The 24,663-nt window shown below is 52.1% G+C and overlaps 1 protein-coding gene across 1 annotated transcript; it reads right to left on the reverse strand.

The window, feature by feature from the left end:
• Window positions 1-2,783: 2,783 nt before the first annotated feature.
• Window positions 2,784-23,880, reverse strand: Slc41a1 (solute carrier family 41 member 1). The gene is made up of 11 exons (XM_059280612.1): window positions 23,483-23,880; window positions 20,943-21,928; window positions 12,492-12,599; window positions 11,501-11,572; window positions 10,826-10,970; window positions 10,529-10,675; window positions 9,668-9,815; window positions 8,773-8,852; window positions 7,713-7,847; window positions 7,281-7,429; window positions 2,784-5,101 (listed from the first exon to the last, which is right to left on the reverse strand). Exons 2-11 carry the CDS (start codon window positions 21,315-21,317, stop codon window positions 4,916-4,918), a joined length of 1,545 nt encoding a protein of 514 aa, XP_059136595.1. The 5' UTR covers window positions 21,318-21,928; window positions 23,483-23,880; the 3' UTR covers window positions 2,784-4,915.
• Window positions 23,881-24,663: the final 783 nt, after the last annotated feature.

The following is a 24,663-nucleotide window of genomic DNA, read 5'->3' on the forward strand; positions in this document are numbered from 1 at the left end:
CATCTTAGGGCTCCATCTGGCAGAGGGACCAGTCTTCCAGGAATATCTGGCCCTCTCTTACGTATCTCTATTGCAGACTTGTGCAGCTAACCAATACAGACTGCTGTCCTTGAACTCTGAAGTACTAAAAGCAACTTCTCTGTTATGATTCTTGGAAATCTACTGATCAGCTTGCCTATGAAGCTTGTTTCTAAAAAATGATTGTGCCTATCAGGCTAACATCGGTCCTGCTCACTGTTCACTGGTATCTAGCCTTATGTACACATCTCTATGGCTTTGCAGGTCTGAGACAAACTCCCTGTATGAGATGATTTCTGGGTGGGGCTGAGTTCCTGAGGTTTGGACTCGAGGCCATGATGCATTTAACCAATGAGAGCCTCTATGCAGCTGGCTGGCCCTCTTCCTTGTGGGACACTGGGCTCCGTTTCAGCTGTCCTCTTGTCTAGTTCTTCATATTATCCCAACTCTATATTCTGGGTATTTTTCTTTTCATGTTGCTTCTAAAAATTCAACCAATTCAACTCCTGTTAAGTCATCGTAATAGTAAAAGCTTCTGTTTATGGAATTTTCTGTCTGTCCAACAGTCCTATGAAGAGGTGTTACCTTCCATTTTGGGGGCTTATAAACTAATTATGACCAAAAGCTGGGATCCAAGTCTTTTTCTGTCTACCTCTATTAGTATTTTAAGACATTAAGTTGTGTATGTGGATTAGGAAGATTTCCCAGGAGAAACTATCTTCCATGTGTTTTCTTATTCTGAAAGCAAGCAAGAGGACCCTTTACTTACTGAAGTTAAACAAGTAAGAGTATGGTCTGATGGGGGCAAGGCAGTGTCTAGTTTGGAGTAGAACTTTTGGTAAGCCTGACTCATCCAGAGAACTCTTGCTGCCATCTTTCACCTTGATAGAGGAAAAAGGTAACCTAGAAGCTAAGCCAGTGAGGAATACAGAATGCAGAGGCATGGGCGGGCACACTCGGGGCTCTGTCTTCTGTAACACAGGAGGCACAGGGAGAGGGTGAATGGTGATCCTCTTGTCTTGGGAATAGGTCTCCACGAGTCCTCAGGGCGACGGTGATGGATACCTTCCATTTTTCTGAACCGGTTTCACCTCTGCCTTCCTAATCCTGGGATTACAGGCATGTGCTATTTATTTATTTATTATTTATTTATTTATTTATTTATTTATTATGTATACAGTGTTCTGTCTGCATGTACGCCTGCAGGCCAGAAGAGGGTGCCAGATCTCATTACAGATGGTTGTGAGCCACCATGTGGTTGCTGGGAATTGAACTCAGGACCTTTGGAAGAACAAGCAGTGCTCTTAACCTCTGAGCCATCTCTCCAGCCCGTGCTATTTATTTTTATCTAGTTGGATTTGTTTGTTTGTTGAGATAGTCTTACGTAGCTGCAGCTGGCTTCAGACATGCTGAGAATGACTTTGAATTTCTGATCCTCCTGCCTCTACCTCCCAAGTGCTGGGATCACAGGTATTCACAACCATGTTGTTTTCTGTGGTGTTAGGAATCAAACTCAGGGTTTCGGCATGATAGATAAGCACACTACCATTTGAATCCCCAGCCCTGGACTTTGAACTTTTTAAGAAAGACACCAAAGCCGGGCGGTGGTGGCGCACGCCCTTAATCCCAGCACTCGGGAGGCAGAGCCAGGCGGATCTCTGTGAGTTCGAGGCCAGCCTGGGCTACCAAGTGAGTTCCAGGAAAAGGCGCAAAGCTACACAGAGAAACCCTGTCTCGAAAAACCAAAAAAAAAAAAAAAAAAAAAAAGAAAGACACCAACGTCTGTGCAGGTGGCCATGGAGGCCAGAAGAGGCCATAAGGTTGTTAGCTGCCTGATGTGGATGCTGGGAACTAAACTGCGGTCCTCTACAAGAGCAGCAAGGCACTCCTAACTTCTGAGCCCTCTCTCCAGCTCCCTTCCCTTTTTTTTTTTTTTTGGTTTTTCGAGACAGGGTTTCTCTGTGTAGCTTTGCGCCTTTCCTGGAACTCGCTTTGGAGACCAGGCTGGCCTCGAACTCACAGAGATCCGCCTGCCTCTGCCTCCCGAGTGCTGGGACTAAAGGCGTGCGCCACCACCGCCCGGCTCCCTTCCCTTTTAGAAGTTCATTATCTCAGGCATTTTGTTATAGCAATGGAATGTTGACTAACTTATCCACTTTGAATATTTTGTAGTACTTTGGGGCTTAGTATGTACCAGGAACAGAATTTCGTGCACCTCACAACCACCATATAAATGATATATATCCTATATCCTATAAAAATTCAGGTTAGGAAGCAAGCTGAGAGAGGGTCAGTGATTTGTGAAAGGTCATATAAATCCAAGTACAAGCATGATTCCTTTGCAGCCGGTTTTGTAAATTTCTCAGGGTTTACAGCATTGAACACAGAGAAGGTACATGGTAAATACCCCATGTGAAAAGCATTTCTACTTTGATTTGATTCAACTATAAACCTCTGCAAGAAGGAATTCTATCCATAGACACCGTTACCACCGGCACAAAAAGAGACCGAGTTAATTCGGGGCGGGGGAGACCACAGTCTAATATCTGAACACAAGGACTCTGCTCTCAACCTCTGAAACATGTCCCACAGCCACCACTGCCCGTTTCTCAAGAGATGTGTTTACTGTTATTCTCTCTAAGGAGATCCCTTGCTTGTCACACAATGGCCACTTCCCACTTCTGAAGAGGGAGTGGGGCCACAGAACGGGGTTCAAGGAAACGGTCGAGGCTGCTTTGTGATGAGACACACAGGGACACCAACCATCGAAATAAACTTTCACTTTATTTTACCAAATATAATTTATCAGTTAAGTCGACATTTGTCAATTCAGTTATAGCAACTATAAATAATTCTCTTAAGACACAGTTCTGTAACTTGTGAAGAATATGAAAGTAAACCAATTTTGTTTCTTCCAGTCAGGCCAAAAGTACATGCAATAGGTGCAACCGGGGGAGAAGAGAGGAGTCTCCCACTGACGTCGTCTTCCCTCTCACTCACCCAGGCCTCCTCTGCTCACACACGCTGAGCCTGGGCGTGCCTACCCTTCTGTTTTCTAGGCAAAGGAAGAGGGACGCTTCAGTCTCCAGACAACCTGATCCAACACCATAAACCAGGACAGGGGAAGTGGCTGGGGAACCCGGGGTCACAGTCTCGGGGTGTGGTGCCTGTACAAGTCTGTGTTGAGGGGTGGAGTGAGGCCAGAGGGTAGACCAGAAACAAGCCCAGATTGGTATTAATCTGCTCGACACAACTCCAGCTAGATAACCTCTGTGACTCCTTCCAATTGGAAGGTTCTATGATGTCAGGTGATGTGGGAAGGGATGAAGGTGAGAAGTCTCTGTAGGTCCAGGCACAGTTTAATCCTCTCCTTGCAGACCAGTACTTCAGGCTACACAGGGAAAGAGTTTATGGGCTCCTGGCAAACAGACTAGAAGGAAGCCTGCAGGCCAGCTGTTGAGCCGTTTGGGGCAATGTGTGGGGAAGGGACTCCAGTTTCCTTCCAATGGTGTATAGGCAGATGCCGAGGCAGCCAATTGATATTCAGCTTGCTCTAAACCCTCTTCTGAGTGTGTAGTGAGATGTGCAGAGAAGAGAAGAGGAGGGAGAAAGGGAGGGAGGGTGTTTTAGGACATGAAACTGCCCAAGCAACGGGGCTGGCAATCACCAGAGTTCAGGTCTAGAGGGAATGAGGCAGAGCTTGCCTTGAAGTAGGCACAGATACCTACAGCGAGGGAACATTTGCTGCCAGATTGAAAGGGGCACATGGCCTCTGTAACCTAGGGAATGAGGTGAGGTTAGGGCTGTGATACCCTTAGCACTGGCTAGTCAATGCTTGGCACTGTACCCAACACAGTAGGCACCCCGTAACTATTGCTCAATGGAGAATTATTGCAGGCCATGCTGCGGAAAGGCTCATCTAGGGGAGGCTGAGATTTGCTGAATGAATGACTGGATGACGAATGCCAGTGGGCGGGAGCCAAGAGAAAGGCCAACTGACCTCTGGTATGATCAAATGGGTGATTTTAGGAAGTGACAGACCACGCGGTTACGTCCTCGTGAGGGAGAGCAGTGAAACACCTCCGGGTTGCATCAACCTCGTTAGCCACGTTTCCTTGTCCTGCCCCCCAATCTTAGAAGCCCATCTGGCAAGCTGTGGGGACAGGGAGTGCTTGGAGACAACTAGGATGGAGGCTCGAAGAGTCATTAGGGTCTCTAGACTCAGGGGGCACGTGGACCTTTGGAAACCTATGGACGACACTGACCCATGCAGAGCCCGGCCACCGCCCATCCGGCTGGAAAGCAATCAGGCAGTTGGGCAAGGCGCGTGCGTAGACGGAACAGTCAGTTCGCCTGACTCTGCGTGCAGGCTGGCCTAGAACAGCATGGCGGTGACGAGTGGGAGCTGAAGCAACTTTCTCCTGCCCAGCGCTTTGAAGTTGGTCCACGGCTATAAAAGTACATGTACGTGTGGGAGTGTTAATTATCCCTCTGTTCAACCAAACTGAAAACAACCCAGAGCCCACTTACAAAGAGTTTCTCGTTAGGGCCAAGGCTCAGGTTGCTAAAGCTAATCCAAAGGTCCCCAGATGCCAGACAGAATGCCAAGGTCCCAATCTACCTCACCTGGAGGCACCCACCATGGAATTGCACTTGGTGATTGTCTCAAAAGTCTACTTTTACTGCTTACTTCAGTCCATCTGTCTTTCCTGAATTCTTGCTATCCAAACTTGGCTCAATGTATAAAAATTCCCATTGAAAATAATGAGAATTTGGTATCAAAGTGAAATCCCAGAAAGATGTGGGAGTGTAGTGTAGGGTGGGGTAGGGAAACAAAAGGAAAAAAAAAATCCAAATAGAAAGTGCAGAGGGGTGGGGAAAAGGCTGAGTGGCTAAGCTAGTCCCCAACATCTGTGTCTCTGTCCCCAATGAGCCAGAGGACATGGAAGCTGAGTGCTAGGAGCCCAGTGCCAAGCAGGTCCCCCAAAGCAGTCAAGTATGGGATGGAGAAGTTGTCTGGGTCCAGGCCCCGACCCCACATCCAGTGCACCATCCAGTCAGCGATGTACAGGAGAATCAGCACCTGAAGGAGAGACACAAGGGTTCTGCCTGTAGCCACTGTCTTTCTGCAGGGGGAGCCAGAGGCCACACCACTGGACTCGTTCAGTGGATCCCAAGGCTTGGGCTAGTCGCGACCTTTTTGCCAGGACAGCTCACACCAAGCCAGAGGCTTTCTAAACTAAACCCTACCCTTACAGGAACTCCGCCCTTGCCTCTAATTCTGGGTCAGACCATTCTTGAGTAACTCCAATCCCTGCCGTGTTGGCCTCTCCAGGAGCCTGGTAGGGGCTGGCAGGTAGAGCCAGTTTCTCCTACGAGGATTGCTCTCCTGCCCTCTGGGTAACGGCTGGCTGTCTCGTCACCCTTTCCATCCTGCTGCTGTGGCCTCAAAGAACCTAAGCTTACTCCAACATTTATCTGCAAAATAGGTTCATGAACAAGTCAGCTAAACATAAAGCCAGTTCCAGTGCAGAGCAGTTCCAAACGCATTTTGGATTATCTACTACTTCGATTTATCTGGACCCTCGCTTACCTTTTATGATTACAGATGGTCGAGAACAGCCAGGATCAGAATCTAGTTCTGGGTCCAGGACACATAGCATCGACTGCAGTGGGGAGTGTGTTAACCAACGCACACTCTCAGGCCTAACACTGGACCTTCTGATTATGGTCAGACTTACATGCACTTTGCAATTGGAACTCACTTCTAGAACACTAATGCCTGATTTACGGGTCCCCAAGTGACCATATCTATATCAGAATGAGACACTTGCTTTTAAAAAAAAATAATAATTTATTTATTTTTATATGCATTGGTGTTTTGCCTGCATGCATACATATCTGTGTGCGGGGCGTCAGGTCCCCTAGAACTGAAGTTACAGACAGTTGTGAGCCACCATGTGAGTGCTGGGAATTGAACCCAGGTCCTCTGGAAGAGCAGCCAGTGCTCTTAACTGCTCAGCCACCAACTCCAGAGAACGAGACACTTTCTAATGGTTAGGCTCTGCCATGGTCATTGGAGGGTGGTGGTGGGTTTATTCTTGACTGTACTTTGTAAAGGCTGTGGTATGAAAATTCTGCCTTAAGGGACTCAGGTGCAGAAAGCAGAGATTCCTATTCCCGAACCTTTCACACCCCCTGCTCTGCTCACAGCTACCTTGTGGTCCTGTGGCCCTGGCCCTGGCTTTGCAGTTCAGCCCCCCTGCAACTTCACAGCCTTTTTGACAGCTGCGGCAGAGTCCCAAATGAAGAGCGTGACTGGATGTGCACTAGGAGGGAATGGCGGCAGCTGTCTTCACATCGAGCCCCTGAGCAGCACAGGGACACATGCTGGGACAGGTGCCAAGGGACCTGGCAGAACTCTGCAGGGCACCACGGTCAACACTTTGCTCCTCCACAGATTTAAAGAAGGAAGCCTAGCTAAGACTGACCACAGGGTATTTATTATTCAGATAGGAGACGGAACGAAGCTTTGGCCTTCCAACCTAGGCGGAGCGATGACCTGCAACAGCCGCACCAGACCCCTGGCACATCTATGTCCCTTTCCCACCCGGGGGTGCGCCTGATTACATCTGCAAGGGAGCGTGGCGATGTGGCTTCCCAGCAGCACATGGCTGATCCTTAGCTCAGCTCCGGCCAAGATTCCTAACACACGACTTTTCTAAGGGCTGCGCTGGGAGCTTGGAGGGATAATTGTCTATCAACAGGAGAATGGCTAAACCAAATCTAGCAACACCATAGGGGGAAGGGACCACGGCAGGACAGAAAGGCCAGGCTGGATGAGTCTTGAAGCTGGATTTGTCTTGTAAAATGGTTTTGATGCTTGTTCTAGCTGTGGGGCCCTTTATTTAAAGGAAGCCCAGAATGCAAAACTGTCAAGTGGGGCTTTATGGCAAGGCCAGCAGGGGGCAGGGTATAGGTGGTTCAAAGCCCCCCTGTCAAAACCACCTGCCTGAAAACCCTGCGGCTGGTCTATTCCTCTCGCTTTGAAAAATGTGTCACTGAGGCTGAGCAGGGACACAACTAGGCTGAAGTCGCACAGCATGGCAGGAACCCTTCTAGAGCTACAGCCTATTCTATTCTCCTGAGTCCTGGCCAGGGGCTATCCAGACACAGAGGAAGAAGTGGAAGAGACCGGGGCCAGACTTGGGGTTCTTATTCCCTGTGGGCCCCTGGGCTCCCCTGCTTCTGCTGGGCCGTACCTGGAGCAGTGCAGCTGTCATGTAGAAGATGATGAAGATGAAGGTGAGGGTGGTGTGCCCGCCCTGCATACAACTGATGGTGTAGAGGAACACCAGGTGTCCGGGGACCACAAGGAGGAAGAGGACCCGGGCTGAGCGCGAATTCACGTCTGCAGGAGGACAGAGGGAGACAGGAAGACCAAGAGGTCACAGGATGGCCACTGCCACGCTCTAGGTCAGCACACAGCTATGTCCCCAGGGTGTTTCAGGAGAAGACAATGTCTTCTCTGGGATGGACTCTTCACAACAGCAGGCTCGGCTCAGCAGGGGAGAACCTGGAACCCGGACCCCAAGTGCCTCTCTAGTGAAGTTCCTGTCTGTAGACCCCCCTTCCTCTACGGCAGGGATGGACCCAGGAGGTTGGGGGGGGGGTGCTGTGGTTGCCGTGGTTACCAGGGCTGAAGAAGGTGGTGCACGGACTGGGGCAGCGGCGAGGAGTTGGCTCAGAGTTCTCCCCGGGCATGCCGTTCATGTGGAGGAAGGTGGAGATGCGGCTGGCCTGCACAGCCACCAGATTGCCCCCAACACCTGCAGGGAGACACACAGAGGGACTCAGACTTGGCATAGGAAGGACTGGGAGGAAGCCGCCTTGTTCTCTGTCTTTTACCTATAGGGGCCCTGTCTTCTTCCTTTACTAGATAGAATCTATGCAGACACCGCCTTTCCCCCACGCGCCAAGAGAGCAGAAATATGACGGAAGAAGACAGATACTTCACTGCTTCTTAGGAATCTTCTAGGCTTTTAGCTTCCCTTGTGTGCAGGTGTGACAGTTCCATGCACCCTTGAAATGCCTCTGAGGGCGTTGGCAGGGTTACAGCCTGACTGTAGAGCACAGACGCCTGCCTGCTCCACAGCAGGGGCCACGGCCTTCCTTGCCTTGGCCTTCTCCGGAGCTGACCCAGGCACCCGGTGCTCACAAACTCAGTAACCAGCTTCCAATATGAAGCGTGATCTCTAATCTGGTCCTGCCCCAGTAAACTGCCGGTTACTGTTGGCCTTTTATGTCACACCCCAACCTAGTCCCTGTACTTCTCGGCTTTGCCCTGAGCCCTGAGAGGCGGACGGCTGTAGGTCTCTCTCTCCCTTGCTGGATGTTTTTACTCAGCTTGTGCAGGGGGAGGCACCAGCAGGTGTGCAGAGAGAGGGGTCTAGTGGGTTTTTTTGTTTGCTTTTATCTAGATCCTTTTCTGCTTTTTGGCAAGAGTTTACTCTTGCAGGGGCAGACTCAAATTTTAACTGGACTCCCACAAGATAATTTCTGGGTCCCTTTGGCCCTTCAGGGCTAGAGACTTCCATGTTGCTAATTTCTGCGTGCCTCATGGTCCCCTGTTGGCCCTTTCCCCCCACCTCTAAGTCTTGTCCTCTCTGAGTTAGATCCTCTAGCCTGCTGGAACCCCGAGTGGCACAGAAGCCATGTCCGGCTGTTCCCCAGCAGCCGACGCTAAGGCCTCACCATTAATCACAGGTGTGAAGACAGCCATTCCTGCAAAGTTGGGGTCCGAGACAGTCTTGTCCAAGATGAGGCCGCCCACACTACAGAGACAGAAGACCAATGAGACGGAGGCCACTGAGAGGTTCTGCTCTAGTCTCTGGGCTGGGAGACACAGGCCTATCTGACCTTGGGGACAAGGGCAGCAACGTGGCCTTTTCCAGGAGTCTCCTTTCAGTCTCTTGCACGCAACAGTTGTTGCTCCTAATCTCCTGACTTGGCACAGTGACTCTGGTACAAGACGTGTGAGCACAGCCACCTTCCCGTGAGGACCCTGGCCTCCTGCCTGCTCAGCACTGATTCCTCTATGGAAACAGCACTGGCTCCACCCTCAGGGAACCAGCTCTCCCACTCCGTCACTGTGGGCCAGGTAACACTGCTTCGATTGTGGCTCATCTCCCCATCCAACCGGACAGCTGCACTCCCGAGACCAAACGACTGATTCAAGGACAGAACCGTGACCAACTGAACAGGAAGCAATGACATCCTATACTGGGTCTTTGGACAGCTGTCGGGGCAAAGCCTCTCTCCTCTTGCTGGAACTGGGAGGAGTCAGAAGAGTGAAAACCTAGACGGCTGATCACCACAGAGAAAGCAGAGTGAGAAAGAGTCCCAGGGTCTTAATGGCATTGTGTGCATCCTTGGACACCGCTGCTTTTTAGTTCCCAAGGTCAAAATGTTCTGCCTTGGAATGAAACCTAATACAGATGGTTCCTGTCACTTGCAATAAAAGAACACATGACTGACACCATGGATGCTTTTCCAGAATGTGTGCCATTTTTCCTGTTCTAGAGTTTCAGATGGGGTCTACGGTGAGGCGGGAGTGATAGAGGGGTGTATACTGAGGGCCCCAGCCTACCTGCTGATGGCCATGGCAATGATGACCGGCTCCCAGCCTGAATACAACACCTCCCTTGTGGCTGGGCTCCTTCGGGCCAGCACCACCCAGACAGGCAGCAGGGCCACAAAGAAGGCACATACCAGGGGGTAGATGTATCGCCAGTGCTCTGCGAGGGTAGAGACCAGAGGGAGATAAGCACCATGGCCCTAGTACCCAGCTTCCCCCAGCTCAGCCTGCAGATGTCCCAAGAGACCAACCCCTCAACAGTAATTCTATCCTAAATGCCTGGAAGCGTATCACCTCATCTGGTCATCACTGCACACCCAGGCGGCAGTGAGGCCAGCTCTGACACTCTGTAGAGGGAGCAATGGAGGAGGAGAGCTCTCATTTTTGCTGTGAGACAAGGTCTTGCTACGTAGGCCGAGTTGGCCTTAGTCCCCCCATCTTCCTGCTTTCACCTCCTGAGTGGCTGGGCTCATGGGAGCGCGCCATCACGCCCAGCTCAGGCAGTAAAGTTAACAGAGGCAGACGCCAGGCTGTACCTGTCCTGGTCTGATCCCAGAAATCCCCTGCCTCCCCTCCTCTTCTTCAGTTTACAAACGGATTCTAGTCTTCTATCCTTTCCTTATCTCACCCCTCGAAGGGAAACAAAACCCCTAGATGAAGCAGGGATGAGTTCTGAATCTCTCCCTTTTGCTGCCTGCCTGCGGGCACTGACATGAGTGCCTATCCAGACTCCCTAGGACCTGGAGGTATGACAAACCATTCACAGTCAACCATATAGGAAAAAAAAATCTTCACACATTTGCAAAATGGTCCCTACTCGCCCAATGCCACCCCAGAGTCCACCCAAGCCATTCTCGGCGGCCTTAGCCTTACTCAGTTCCAGGTAGAGTCCCCAGCTGATGCCTGAGAGGAGTGCCAGGGTGATGAGGTCGCCCAGGCTAGCGGCGATGGGCGTGGCCACGTTGTCTGGGTTGATCCCAATTTTTCGAGACCCAATGATGACTCCAATCATGATCATACCTGGTGAGGAAGGAGAGGCGGGCCAGGCAGGGTGAGAAGGGGAAAAAAAAAAAAAAAGCAGCGTCAATAAACAAAAGGGCACGGAGGTGCTGGGCGGAGTCGACACCTTGCGAGCAGCAGCCTCACCCCTGCGCTTCCTCCCTTCCTTACCCAGCACCAAGGAGGCAATGAAGGCCGTGGCCACACTGCTGGCGCACAGCAGGAAGGCATGCGGGATACTAAAGTGGCCATCAGGGATCCAGCCAAAGACAACGGCTGCAATGGACGCCAGGAAGCCCACCACCGTGGCCTGCACCTGGGGAGAGACGTGGTAACGTGGAGAGCTGAGGTCACCGAGTACCCAATGGACTCTTCCTAGCCCTTCCTTAGCAAGCAGGCAGGACTGGACTCTATAGTCCTTGCAGGGCTAGAAGGAGGCCTTTATGTAGTTTTAGCCCTGACCCGAGTACTGACTGGGTAGTGCACCCTGCAAAAATCCAGGACACGTTACTGGCTGGTCGGAGATCAGTCAGCGTCAAGACCTGAGACTCAAGGGGGGAAGACATTCAATCTGTGTGGCCTCCTGGGGAGCTGGGACAACGGTGGCAGAGGACACTCCAACACTCAAAAGCCCCAGAACCACCTCGAGCCTAGACATGTGACACGGAAGCTGCTGGGGCTCTCCCTCGCTTGGCCATTTTCCTGAGTAACCAGTCACCTCCTAGCCTACTTTACAGGACGCTGGAGAGCCAGCCACTCAGGAGCCAGCTGGGCTGACCTAAGCCTTTCAGGGATTCCTGACTAAGGAGATGCTTGGCCTCTTGTCTCCGGTCCGTGTTTTCTTACCTGGATGAGGGCCATATTCCCCGTGATCATCCGCCAGAGCTCCTTAGGTGTGTCCATTTGTCCAATGTTGGCCTGGAAGAGGGAGGGTGAGGGGTTGGAGTTCGCTGCGCGGGGCCTGGGGTTCTATCTGTTAGGCTGGATCAAAGAGCAATGCAGATAGCTGAAGACGCTGGGACTGGAATATGAAAGCACCCGGGCAGGTGAGTTCCAGGATGCCAGGGGAGCTGAGGCAGATTCCACTGTGTCTTGTTTATCTAGGCAGCAGGTTCCTGCATGGATCTGCACGCTGCTGAAGCAGCTTGTTCTCTTAGGGAAGGCAAGGTCAGTTGTTGGTCCAGGGCTGAGGCTGCCAGTATTTGGAAAGGAGCGGGCGGCACCAGCCAGGAGAAAGGAAGTGGGTTAGCCTGGCTTCCCTCTACACTGTCTTCTCCAGGCTTGGTCATAGTAGGACATGCCCGGTCTCCTGAGTTTTAACACCCCTTGCCTCCCAGCCATGGCCTTCTATTGGCCTTAGTCCATGGATGGCCGTGGCAGACAGAAAGGATTGTGGGAGATGGAAATGCCCCTTCTCTTGAAGAACAAGCTGCGATGGGGAAAGGGGATGGTTTGGAGGGGTGCGGGGAGGGCCTGGCTCTGCTCCCGCCCAGCTGCAGAGTAGGGCTAGAGATCAGAGGAGGCCCCCACCTGCGTGGCTGGAGGGACCAGCATGATGCCTGCCTGTCAAAGCTGCACAAACAGTCACGAGGCAGGCTGCAAGGCAGGAGGTGCGGCAGGCATCCAGAGATGGCTGGGACATCCAGAGTCCCAGCCTGGGAACCATTCCGGGCAGGGAGCCCCTGCCCGGGGACAGCACACCCAGTCTGGGATCCCCCTCTGTGGCTTCCCTTCCCTCCACAGGCCCAGGCGGTTGTGCGGACACCTACCAGTCTCTGTGTTACCCATTACCTTCTCCCTGCCCCTCTCCCCTGCTCCCCACAGCTGGGACACTCACTGCAGTGGACAGCCTCGACGCCAGGGTCATTTCCAAGTTCCCTTTGAGTCCCAGCAGTGCAGGCACCAGGATGAAGACCTCTGTCACCTTCTGGAAGACCTCCCAGTGCTATAAGATGAACACAGAGTCCAAGAATTTCAGTACCTCAAAGGACTGGCATTGGAGCTGAACAGAGTGTGGGGTCAGGAGACAGGAGGGAGGAACAGGACCAGCAGGAGCAGGCGCAAGAGGCACCTGACCTCCCCGTGAGAAGCCTGGGAGGAGAATAAACCCGAGAATTCCAAAAAGCACAGCCAGCCCAACCCCCATTGCAGAACAGAAGAGACTCCTAGCCTGACTGCCCCTTCTATATGCTTTTGTGGGGACCCCACAGTGGAGCCACCCCAAGTTGGCTTTTGCCCCAGAACTCTCTGGTAATGTCCTCTCAAACGGCACTCAGCGCCCCCCTTGCCTTAGCCAGTTTCTCTGGGGCCTCAGCCTTGGGAGGTGTTGTCTCAGCTGTGGAGAGCTGGGCTCCACAGGGCTGGGGCCCGGGTGATTAGAACGTTTGTTTGGTTTCTATTTCCAAGGGCTTTGGGTCTCAGCCACAGTGACTTTCCTAAGCAAGCTCTGAATTTAGATGGTGCTTCTCCTAGGCTGGTTTGCATGAGATTTTTTATTCCTCTTTACACTCCCATTATCTTAGCTAACAGAAGCAAATATACCCCTGTTGGGAGAGGCTGGACCTGGAGTCAGGAGACATGGGTTCTAAACCTGGGTCAATCAGTCCTGGCTCTGCCACCAACTTCTTTGGCTGACATATGTTAATGTATTTTCTCATCTAGTCACCTCAAAAGCCAATGAAGAGCTATTTTTATTCCCATTTTGCACATGAGAAAACTAGAGGTTCAGAAGAGTACTACTAACCAGGAGGCAGAGGCAGGATGAGTTTGAGGCCAGCCTGGTCTACAGAGCAAGTTCCAGAACAGCCAGGGCTACACAAGAGAAACCCTGTCTCAAAACCAAACCAAACCAAACCAAACCAAACCAAACCAAACCAAACCAAACCAAACCAAACAAACAAACAAAAAACCAAAAACCAGAAATCAAAACCCAAAACCAAACCAAACCAAACCAAACCAAACCAACCAACCAACCAACCAAACAACCAAACAAAAAACAAAAAGAAAAAAAGAAAAGAAAGTACTACCCTAGTTACTGTAGGATCCATGCTGGCAACTGAAAGCCCCTTAGTTGTAACCAAAACTGAGGCTTTCCTAAAGAAGATTATGCTTCCCTTCTTGGCCCTAAAGGTCTATGGGGTTTTAAGAATGGGCAGCCTGCAGGTTTGTGAAGGGGGGTGGGGTAGACAGCAGGTGGATGTGTGCAGGTTGGTTTGGGTGTCTAGAGACAAGGAGCTGTGATGGGCAGGCGCACTGGGCCGAGAGCTGAGTCTCTTATAAACGATACAGGAAGGGCTCTCCTGCTGCTCTCCTCAGCATGCTTCTTCATGATGGCCAGCTGGGGCCCTCGATCAAGTGTTCCGTTCAGGGGCCTGACTAGAGCTAGCCCACAAGGCAGTTCCAGCTCCTCTACTCTACTGCTAAAGAGCAAGGCTGCCAATCAAAACCACAGTGAGATGTCACCGCATACCTGTCAGGGTGGCTAAGGGGACAAACGGAAAACACCGAGCATTGTACCAAGTATTGTACGGACGTGGACATCAGAACACTTTTACATTACTGGTGGGAGTAAAATGTAGCTACTATGAAAACAGTTTGGCAGTTCCTCACACTAATAATAAATTGTATATGGTGGATATGCTTGTATCCCCAGCACTTGGGAGGTACAGGCTTTGCTGAAAGTTCAAGGCCAGCTATCTACATAGCAAGACCCTGTGTTAAAAATAAACGAGCCAGATGGTTGTGGTGCATGCTTTTAATCCCAGCACTGGGAGGCAGAGGCAGGTGGATCTCTAAATTGGAGGCCAGCCTGATCTACAGAGTGAGTTCCAGGACAGCCAAGGCTACATAGAGAAACCTGTCTCAGAATTAACAAACAGGCTGGGGTGATGACTGGGTCAGTAAGGTCAATGCTGCACAGCCTGAGTTCCTGAGTTGGATTCCTAGCGCTCACATAAAAAGTCAAGCACAGCAGTGCATGTCTGTAACCCCAGCACCAGAGCTTGCTGGGCCTTGAGGATCAATGGCTCACCAACTTAGCCAACCAGTGAGCTCCAGGTTCAGTGAGAAACTCTATCTCTAAAAAAAAAAAAAAAAAAAAAAGTGGAGATGGGTCTGGAGAGATGGCACAGTGATTGAGCACTAACTGCTCTTGTGGAAGACCCAGGTTCTATTCCCAGTACTCACATGGTGGCTCACAACTGTCTATAACCCCAAGAGATTTGACACCCTTTTCTGGCCTTTCCAGGCACCAGGCATGCACATGATGAACAGACATGATGCAGGTAAAACACCCACACACAAAAAATAGTACTAAACAAACAAACAAAAAACCCAAAAAAATGGTGGAGAGCAGCAGAGAAAATGTCCCATGTTGACCACTGGCTTCCATGTACATGCATATACCCATTCAACATGTATACAATCCATGTAATGATTGGTGATTAAATAAGTAAATGAGTGAGTGATTAAATAAGAATGGCCATGTGATCTAGCAATCCTAGTATTTCTCCTGACTACTTGCCCTCAAGTCCTAATTATTTATCCAAAATAACTGAAAGCAGGATCTTAAAGGAATATTTATATACTGTTCGTAGCTTCACTTACTCATGACAGCCAAGAAGTGGAGCAACCAAAATGTCCATCAGCAGCTGAATAGACCAATAAAATAGGGCATAACAATACTGAAGTGTGACTCAGCCTTGAAAAGGAAGTCCTGTTCCACGCTACAACATGGATGAGTCTTGAGGACATTATACCAACCAAACAGCCACAACAAGGCAAAAATTGTATGATTCCACTTATATGAGCTCTCTGGAGTAATCGTCACATTCATAGAAAAAAAAATTGTGTTTGCAAAGGGCTGAGAGCCTAGAGAAAGGAATTAGCGTTATATGGATGAAGAGTATAAGTTAGAGAAAGTGGAACTGAGAACACACTTTACACACTTCAAGATGGTTACAGTGTAGTTTTGTGTTATGTGACTTCCCACAACATTAAAAGCAAACAAATGACCAAGATGGTATGTCTGTAACCCTAGCATTCAGAGGCAGAGGCAGAGGCAGAGGCAGGAGGATTGGGAGTCTGAAGATAGCTGGAGATTAAAGAGAGACTTTAATCTCAAAAAACAAAACAAAGTCGGAGGTGGAGGTGCAAGCCTTTGATCCCAGTACTCAAGAGGCAGAGGCAGGTGGATGGTTCAAGGCCAGAATGGTCTACAAAGTGAGTTCTAGGACAGCCAGCGAGGGCTGTTACACAGAGAAACCCTGTCTCGAAAAAACCAAACCAAACCTATTCTATACCAAAACCAGGATTCACGAGGCCATCAGAGGGGGCTAAGGTCAGGGAGCAGAGGCTAAAACACCAGAAGGTCCTACAAGGCGCAGATCCTGACTTTTTGTTAGTGTTCTTGGGGTATATGTGCAGTGAATAGGATCCAGAGAATAGCTCATTTCTTCAGGGCTAGAGGTCCGGGGCCTAGGATTCTTCTTAGCATCTCCTAAAGGACCTAGACTCTCTGAAGACTCCTGTGGGGGAAGAGGCACTCCCCCCTCCACAGCAGTTCTGACCTTTCAGCTATTGCCCCTGTGAGGTGCCTCATGAGCCCCGGGAGTGTTACTCTTGGACAAGGCTGGGGCATACACCCCTGCGGATCCAGCTCCCTTTAGCTGAGGCCCAAACAGCCTTGCCACTCTCAAACTGGATAAGCAGCTTCGGAGAGGGAAGAATTCTTCCCCTCCCTTGACAAGCGTGCTGACTGTGGGCTTTCGGAGCACTCTCAGAACACAGCCCCACATCTTCTTCTCACCCCAAATGCTTGCCTGCCTGCGCCCAAGCTGCTAGCTCTCGGAAAGTTCAGCTCTCCAGAGAGTGAAAGCGATGGGCACATGCCAGTGAAAGAGAAATGTCCCAGAAGGGAACACTAAATGTACATGCAAGGGACATTTTCTGAACTGTTTGTAAGGAGTATAGCATGTCTTTATTATCAAGACACAAAAAAAAGATGCAGCTGGGCATGGTGGCATGAGCCTGCAAGTCTGCCACTCAGGTTGATGAGGCAGGTTGTGAGTCTGAGTCTAGCCTGGGCTACGCAGCAACGCGATCTTGGAGAAAAGAATGCATAGAATTCAGTTAACCCCTCCAGCTGCCACCATGAGCATCCCTACTTTTCTCCTTCCAATACATACGTGCCCTCTACAGAGGCGTCTAGAAGTTGTGGAGTTTTGGAAGGGATGAGAGGGGACAGATGGGCAAGGAAAAGGATCAGAGCCAGGAGCAGTCCCATGCGGAAGTCTCCCCAACTCACAGACTACAGCCTGGAACTCCCAACATCTGACCTTTTGATCCAGCAAAGCCCTAAGCCGGCATTTGGGACAGAAGAGCTAATCCCTACATCTATTTTTCCTACCCACAAGACCCTCTCAAAAACGTAGTTCAGACCGGGAGTCTATGACCTGTATGCACGCACAGGATTCTGGGAAGCAGAGCCAGTCAGAAAGCAGGGTGGTCCTGAGGATGAGGATGGAGTGTTATAGAAGATGGTGTTTTTTCTTACTCCTTTGGCCTAATTCAGGCCCCTCCTGTTCACTGTGGTTTGGAGTGTCTGCCCCGGAAGTCAAACCAGTCAGGTAAGCCACCCATACCTTCCTGTACCAAAGGGGATGGAACAGGGTCCAGGAAGCTGCTTGCCTTGGAGGTTAGAGGGGAACACTTAGGGATTTTTTTAAAATTGCTTCTCAGAATCCGAGGCCCTCTTCTCTTGGTTCTCTCTCCTTGATTCCTGATACTCTGAAAGTATGGAATGTGATGAGACAGGGGCCTCCACACTCAAAACTAACCCTGACCCAGAGCAATTGCCCAAGCCTCACAGCTCAGAGCTCTTGCTGTGACACCTTCCTTGGCCATCCAACCTGCTCTTCCACCTGCCACCTCATCCGCCAGAGCCTCCTGCTCCGGAAACACACCAGCAAAGTCAGGAAGAGACAGAATCAAGACATTAAAAGGACCCAGACTCCCAGATTCTAGCCCCAGGCACCAAGCTGCCCAAGGACTTTTCAGGCAATCTTGGGTCAAGCTGGATCACAGTTTCCATCTGCTAGAAACCTGTCCCAGGCATCCTGGAGGTATCCAAGCAGAGGGGCCTCAGGGCAATGCCTGCATGGACAGAGCTGTGCACAGCATGGGAAAAGGAAATGGGCCTGATGGCCCACAGAAGGCAGAGATGGGCAGAGCAGAGGTGGTCAAGGGAAACAGCATCTGAGTGTCCTGCCTAGGGGCTCCAGCAGCCTCCAGAAAAAGAGATCTGTTTCCCTCCCATACCACTTCCCCAAGGCCATGCGGCCATCCATGTCCATCTTTGAAGGCACTAGGGAGGGGGCCCACTTTCTTTGGAGACCCAGCAAGTAAGGAGCGCGTTAAAAAAGAACAGGAGAGCCCCCTCTTCCAATCTAGTTCAGAGGTCCTGTGGAGATCACACACTACCTCCCGCCACCCATTCCTCACAAAGGCTGATAAAAAATGGCCTGCCGTGATGCCCTGCAGGAGCCCAGGACAGAACTTGGGGAGAGCCGCCGAGCACGGGCAGCTTGAGGCTCCTAGGCAGTCTCTTTCTGAAGCCAAAAAACCGGGCTCGCTCCTGCTTCCCTTGCAAATATTGGCTGGGGTGGGCAAGTCCGAAGAGACTCCAGTCCGCTCTCCTGCTATACTCTGGAAAAACCTCTGCTCCTTATTTCACCGTGGAGCACACGTGGAGCAAAGCTAGACGTGGAACGAGAGACAGAAGAGGGCCTTCTAGGAAAAGCCCAGTCTTAGCTGCAGTGAGAAACATGGGCCAAGGAGGTATCTGTACTCAGGTGGTCTGAACCACAGGGACCTTGGACAACCACCAGATGGCCCCCTCTTAGGCACTTCTAGCCTGTCTCCCTGGAGGCTATTTTAGCCGGTGAGGGGAGGACACAGGTGTGAATCCTGCATCCAAGAGCATCTACCATCCCCATCACTTCCCTGGATGTGGAGTAAACGTCCTCCTGTGGCTCCCTGGCCCTGTGCTCCAGTACTCACCCACTCCAGTCATCTCGCGGTAGCCATCTGTGGGCCCTGCTTTAGCCCAGCTGTGGTGGGAGCGTGGGGGGAGGGGCACAAGGACAAGCCAGTCATTGTCATCTACACCAACTGAACCCTAGCTCTGGTATAAGCCCAAGATGCCACGCCGAGGGAGATGCCAGCCCTCCGTGGGCATGCTGGGCAGTTCCAGGTTCCCTACTATCTAAATCTCTCCACGTCTCGGGTCCACGGGCATGAGGCAAGACATCAGAGGACTGTTCCTACTCTGGAACCCTGTCATGTGGGATCACAGGGGCTGATCCCCTCTCCCTTTGGCTCTGGTTCACTTTGAAATCCAATGCCAATTATTCTGGTTCCCAGTTTACCCTGTCCTTCAAGACAAGACAAAAACCGCAGACTCCTCACAGTCTTAAGCCAGGTTGCAAATCCCCGCCATAACAAAGGTTACGGACACGGGCTCTAGGAGCCATGACCAGTGGCATATCCATGGCACAGTTTCCCATCTACAGAATAGAGAAGAATGCCTTTTTCCTACTTTTTAGGCCTACAGGAAAGACCCCCGATATTCCTCCCCCCCACTATCATCATCATTGTCCGGAAACTAAGCTAAGCGTCTCCTAGTTCACCCCAGGATGCTGGCTCTGCAGCCCCCTTGTCTTCACCTTGTGGTGCTGGGGATGGGAACCCGGGCTTTGTGCATGCCAGGCAAGCACTGTACCACTGAACTACATCAACAGCCCTGCAGCTCTTTATGGGCACGAAGCCAGAACTCAAAAAGTGGTAAGAACGAGAACCCGGGCCTCAGAAAGGAGAGGTGAGGCAGACTACAAGACCAGCCTCAGGTCTTTTCCCCCTCCTCCTCCCCCTGCTCTCAGCACGGGGGGGGGGGGGGGGGGGCAGGGGGAGGAGTCTCCAGCTCTGGACTGGCTTCCTAACCTCCATGTAGGAGCAGTCCTCACAATAACAGGTTTGAGGAGAGGGGAGGCAGCACTAGGCACTTTTGAAAGCTATAAATATCATTCTCGTGAGCTTCCAAAGCTGGAAGGTTCGCCTGCAAAACTTAGGGTCTACATGGACATTTAAGACAGCACCTACAACCAACCACCTGCAGCCCCCTGGGACCGGCCTGCAGACCCCTACCGTAGTCTCTGCGTGCATGGCTTGCAGCATTAGCTGGGTGCAAGGGAGGTGATACTGAGCTTCATACTATTTTGGGAGCCGTCACAGTGAGGGAGGCCTGGGTGGGAAGGAGTAGTGGTCCCCAAGGCCACGGGCCAAAACACCTTCTGCCTCTGGACTTTGGAGCATCTAGGATAGAGCCAGCATCATTGGATCACATCCTGATTAGTTCAGATGAGCCTAGAACTGTGTGCCTCACTGAGCTCCAACAACTTTTACTTAGAAACAAGACTTTCTCTCTCCAACCTGGAGGCTCTCGGTAAGTCCTGACTCACAGTGCACTAAAAATACAGCATGCCCCCGTCTTGGCTCTTAGCTCTCAGGTCCTACCAACTTTTACTGTTCTTTCTACCCACTAGCCCCATGAATTGCCCTGTTGGTCCAGAGGAGGTTCACGCCAGACGTGGAGCAAAGAGAGATGGTTCTGCCCAGGTCTGGTTACATCCCTGGGCACTTACAGCCTTTTCAGATCTTAACACCACCTTCCCAAACCATCCTCACTCACCAAGGAGACTGTGCCAAGGATGCACGAAGACAAGCAATACAAAATGCCTTAAGAGCTTTCTCACTGGACCCGAGACCCTCCTGCCAGCTGAGTAAATTCCTGCCCAGCAGGGGAATGGAAGAAAGGCTTGAAAAGGCGCTTTCTATCATGGGTATCCTTGAAACCTCCAGTAAAAGGAAAGCAGGCAGAGATGAGACCCATCTAGATGTCTCCTACTGAGCTGGACTCAACAGCACTGAGGCATCACGGCAAGCAACAGCCCTGCCTCCCTCTCCTCCTTTCAGCCTGAGATCTGGAGTTACATCTGTTCCTGTTGGGCAACACTGCCCTGACCACCTCCCTGGGGCTACTTGGCTTCTTGCAGGCTTCTGTAGAAAGCAACAGAGGCGAGGATGAAACCAAGGACGGGATCCAAAGGGAGATAGTATTCTAGGAAGCAGCAGCTGCTTCTGACAGAGGTGGAGAGGAAGTTCCAAGAATCAGTTTCCCAGAAGGCCGAGGTAGCGAGGGCTTGCGAGAGGAAGCTGTCCACGCGGGCCTTACCTGCACAATGTCCAGCACCATGCCAGCTGCCACGGTCCCAAAGCCTGCCAGGAGGAAGGGGAACAGCACTTGCAGTCCAATGGAAAAGGAGGTCTCCTTGAGCGGGGAGGGTGGCGCGGGGCCGCGGTCTGTGCTGACGTCGTCACTTTCATTGCTCTGGCTCCCGTTCTCCAGCAGCGCGTCCTCCTCCCGGACTCCCTTGGCGTTAGCTCGAGACTCAATCACCACCACCTCCACCCCAGCCCCATCAGGCCCCAGGAACTCTGAGGTCCCAGCCAAGGGCTCTCGCCCAGGGCCATCCGAAGAGCATGGAGAGGGAGTAGGGCCAGTACCGTTCGGCTGGTGGATGTCCTTTGGCTCTGGCTTAGAGGACATGACAGGCAGGGAGGAGAGGAAGGGAGAATTTATTTATTTTCCTTTCTCTCTCTGACTCTAACTCGGGGAAGAACTTAGTCTTGGGTTGAACCCAGGCTTGAGTGCCGCGGGACCTCTTCCCACGGCTCTCCACTCCTACCTGGCACTGTAAAAACTGATCTACCAAAAGGCAGCCCCATCAAGCGTGGCGGCCCGGAGCTGGAAGGAAACAGACTCCTCACACCAGATGCAGCGGCTGCCACTGGGGGTGCGGGTGCATGCCCCCAGCTCTGCACTGTGCTGGGGGAATCTTTGGTTCTCAGTGGCCGGCTCCTCCTCCTCGGAGCAGAAGGGAAGGGCTCAACCTTGAGTCTGCGGTGCCTGGTGCTGCAGCCCTCGCTTGTGAAAAGCTGAATGCGTTCAGAACTGTTCAGAACACAGCCTCAGTCTGAGGCTGGGGCTTCTTCCCACGCCTGCTGGGTGCCTTCAGCTTCCCGCAGCACCCTGGGCTCAGCTGGTCCCGGGGTCTGCTGTCCTTCCCCGCTCTCCCAGAGGTCTCCTCCCTTCTTGAGAAGATCTTGTACTTTCTCAGTTGCCTGGTCCTTAAAGTCACAAGAATTTGTGCGGAACACCTTATGTGGGAAGAAGGGAAAAAAGAGAGAGGAGAAAATGTTAATATATAGCAAGCCCCAGTGCCTGCTAGGATGATCTTCAGAGCACGCAGTAGTCTGTTAAAGAGATGGCTATTTGCTGTTCTTTTCCCACTAAAATGACACTGTCCTGCCCCACTTGATGTGGAGGCCCAGTAGGTTCTACATCCCCACAGAAGACACTGTGTTGGAGACCTTGGCATTGTCTTCTGAGCAACCTGGGATGGGCAGGGATGTTCTCAGGAGTTGTCTTCTCAAATCTTGATAAGAACTCAGTATTAAGCGTTAATACTGAGTTTAAGTCACAAATTCAGATGCAAAGTCCCTCCACAGTCACTCCTCTGTGAATGACTTCTCCCAAGACAGCATCCGCAAGACGGGGCAAACAAACGCGGAGATTGAGCAGAGAGAAGCATCCCCAGACTCTAACTGCCCTAGCCCTCCCAAGAGGGAAAAATGCCAGGAGGACTCACCAGGGCAAGCCTGCCAGACCAAGGCCAAGAGCCAGAGGCCTACTACCTACTCCTGCCCTTGAGAATCAACAGTGTTACGGAAAGCTCAGAGGCTGAGCCTGCCGCAGGCTCTGTCTACACTCCTGTCCCTCTACGCTTGGCCAAGTGAGCTTGTCCGATAGGACAGGGCAGTTAACTAGGCTGAAGAGACAGAGGGCGAAATTACTGGTTATTACCTACATATTCTGGTTACCTAGGCTCCCCCTGCTCCCTAGGGTTACCAACAGCTGGACATAGTGCAATTCTTAAAAACAAACACAAGTAAAAGGTGGAGAAAGGGGAAAGAAAAACAAAGGAAGGCACACCCGAAGTGTCTCAAGCCAATATGCATTCACTCCCAAATCATGTCTCTGTCTTTCCCTGCTCCACTTTTCTCTGTTTAAAGGAAAACCCCCCCGGCCTTGATTCCAACTTGTTGCATTTCATCAGCCTGGCTCTCAATAGTAAAACGTTTCCAGACGGTTTTGCAGGTATCATGAACAGGCTGTTAGTATTCCAAACACTCACGATTAGTCAACTCCAGTTTGGTTAAGGCTGAATCAAACTCTAAGGGCCCAAGTTTATGAGTCTTCCATCTACCCGGTCGCCAGGCAAGCCACCTTAACACAGCACCGTTGTTTTCAAAGATCCTCACCAGTCAGCCGAGAGGAAACACAGTGGAGTCCACCGCGCCCATGCCAGAAAAGTTTCTGAGTTCCTTCGCTAAAACCTGACACCACCACCCCTGCCATCTCGCTGGCAGGCCACTCTGACCAGGAAGGGGGCTAGCAAGGGGGCAGGCCAGTCCCTTAACTACATCACCCGTAAGGACACTACCGATGGGCCTCAGGCCCTAGGACGCCCCATCTTTCTCCTAGGAGGGGGTGGACAAAAAGGACCTGTTTGGGTATCCCCAACTACAGGGGTGGGGTGGAGGAGTAACTGGACGGCTTCCGCCGTCTCCCTGCAACTCAGACTCTTGTAAAAGCGCTGCGTGATAGAGCCTCGGTCCTCCCCCACCTACCCCGGACCCAACAACACTGACCTGCGCCTCGCTGGGGATGAAGGGCGCCTGGAGAGTGGCAGCAGGAGCCCGCGGTATCGGGGGGTGCAGGGTACCCCCTCTTCTCATCACTCCTCCCCCTTAGCCGTCCTCTTCCGAGCCCCAGCGTGTGCCCCGCTACACTCCCAGCCAAGGCGAGCGTTCAACCGCGACACCCGGCTCGCTACATTTCGCTTCTGCCTTCCTACGAGGCCGCTGCTCCGATTCCACGATGGGGAGGTGGCCCGGAGAGCAGGATATTCCGCCTCGGGCCGGCGGGGACCGGACGGGGCCTGGGGTGCCGAGCTCGCTCGCCCCCAATCGCCTCTTGCCCGCGGACTTCGACAAGAGTGGTTGGCTGTGGGTGGCAAACGTGATCTGGGGCAGAGCGGGTGGCAACCCCCCCTCCATCAAAAAAAAAAAAAAATAGATTCAGGATGGACAACCGCGTCAGCCAATCAGAGCAGGAAGAGGGGCGGGCCCCGCCCCGGCCCCGCCCATTTCCCGCGCTCCGTGAGCGGGGGCGGGGGAAGGATCGGAGCCGAGTGACGGGAACTCGGTGTCGGAGGGTGGCGTGGGCTCGCGGTGCTCGAGCGCGCTGCCCGGTGGTGCGCGCCTGAGTTCCCGTGGCCTCGCAAGGCGAGCACGCCTGTACACATGTACCCCTGCATCTAGACTGTCTCTCGTGAGCCTCTGGCCTTCCGGAAGACCCGAAACCACCCCAGCGGGCCGGCCAGCTGGCGATCGCGCGGGCGCCGGCAGCCATCGCGTGTTCCTTCCCGGCGCCCAGTCCCTACCTTCTTCTTGGGCACAGTTCTTTTTCCTCAGGCTCGTTGTCTCTCTCTCTCTCTCTCCAGGTTCCGCGTTCCTCCCTGAGCGACTGGCCGAACCCGAATGAATCTACCTTAATAAAGTTCCAGCCTTCAAAGGGGGTGGGGATGGGCAGGCTGGAGGGGAAAATTTGTTAGACTCACGGCTGGGGCCACACACACCACCTGCGGTAAGGGTGGAGGGGAGCGGGTTTGCTTTGACCAACTCGTGGCCCCATGGGAGAGATGTGTCCATCCCGGGCGAAATGAAGTCCAATTTTCCCTGACGCATCTTGTGGGATCAAAGAGGAGAGTGTTTTCACCCTCGCCTTTTTTACCACTTCCTCCCTGGGGTGTCTCCACCTCATCAACCCA

This window comes from Peromyscus eremicus, chromosome 15, assembly GCF_949786415.1.
Source record: "Peromyscus eremicus chromosome 15, PerEre_H2_v1, whole genome shotgun sequence".
NCBI lineage: Eukaryota > Metazoa > Chordata > Mammalia > Rodentia > Cricetidae > Peromyscus > Peromyscus eremicus.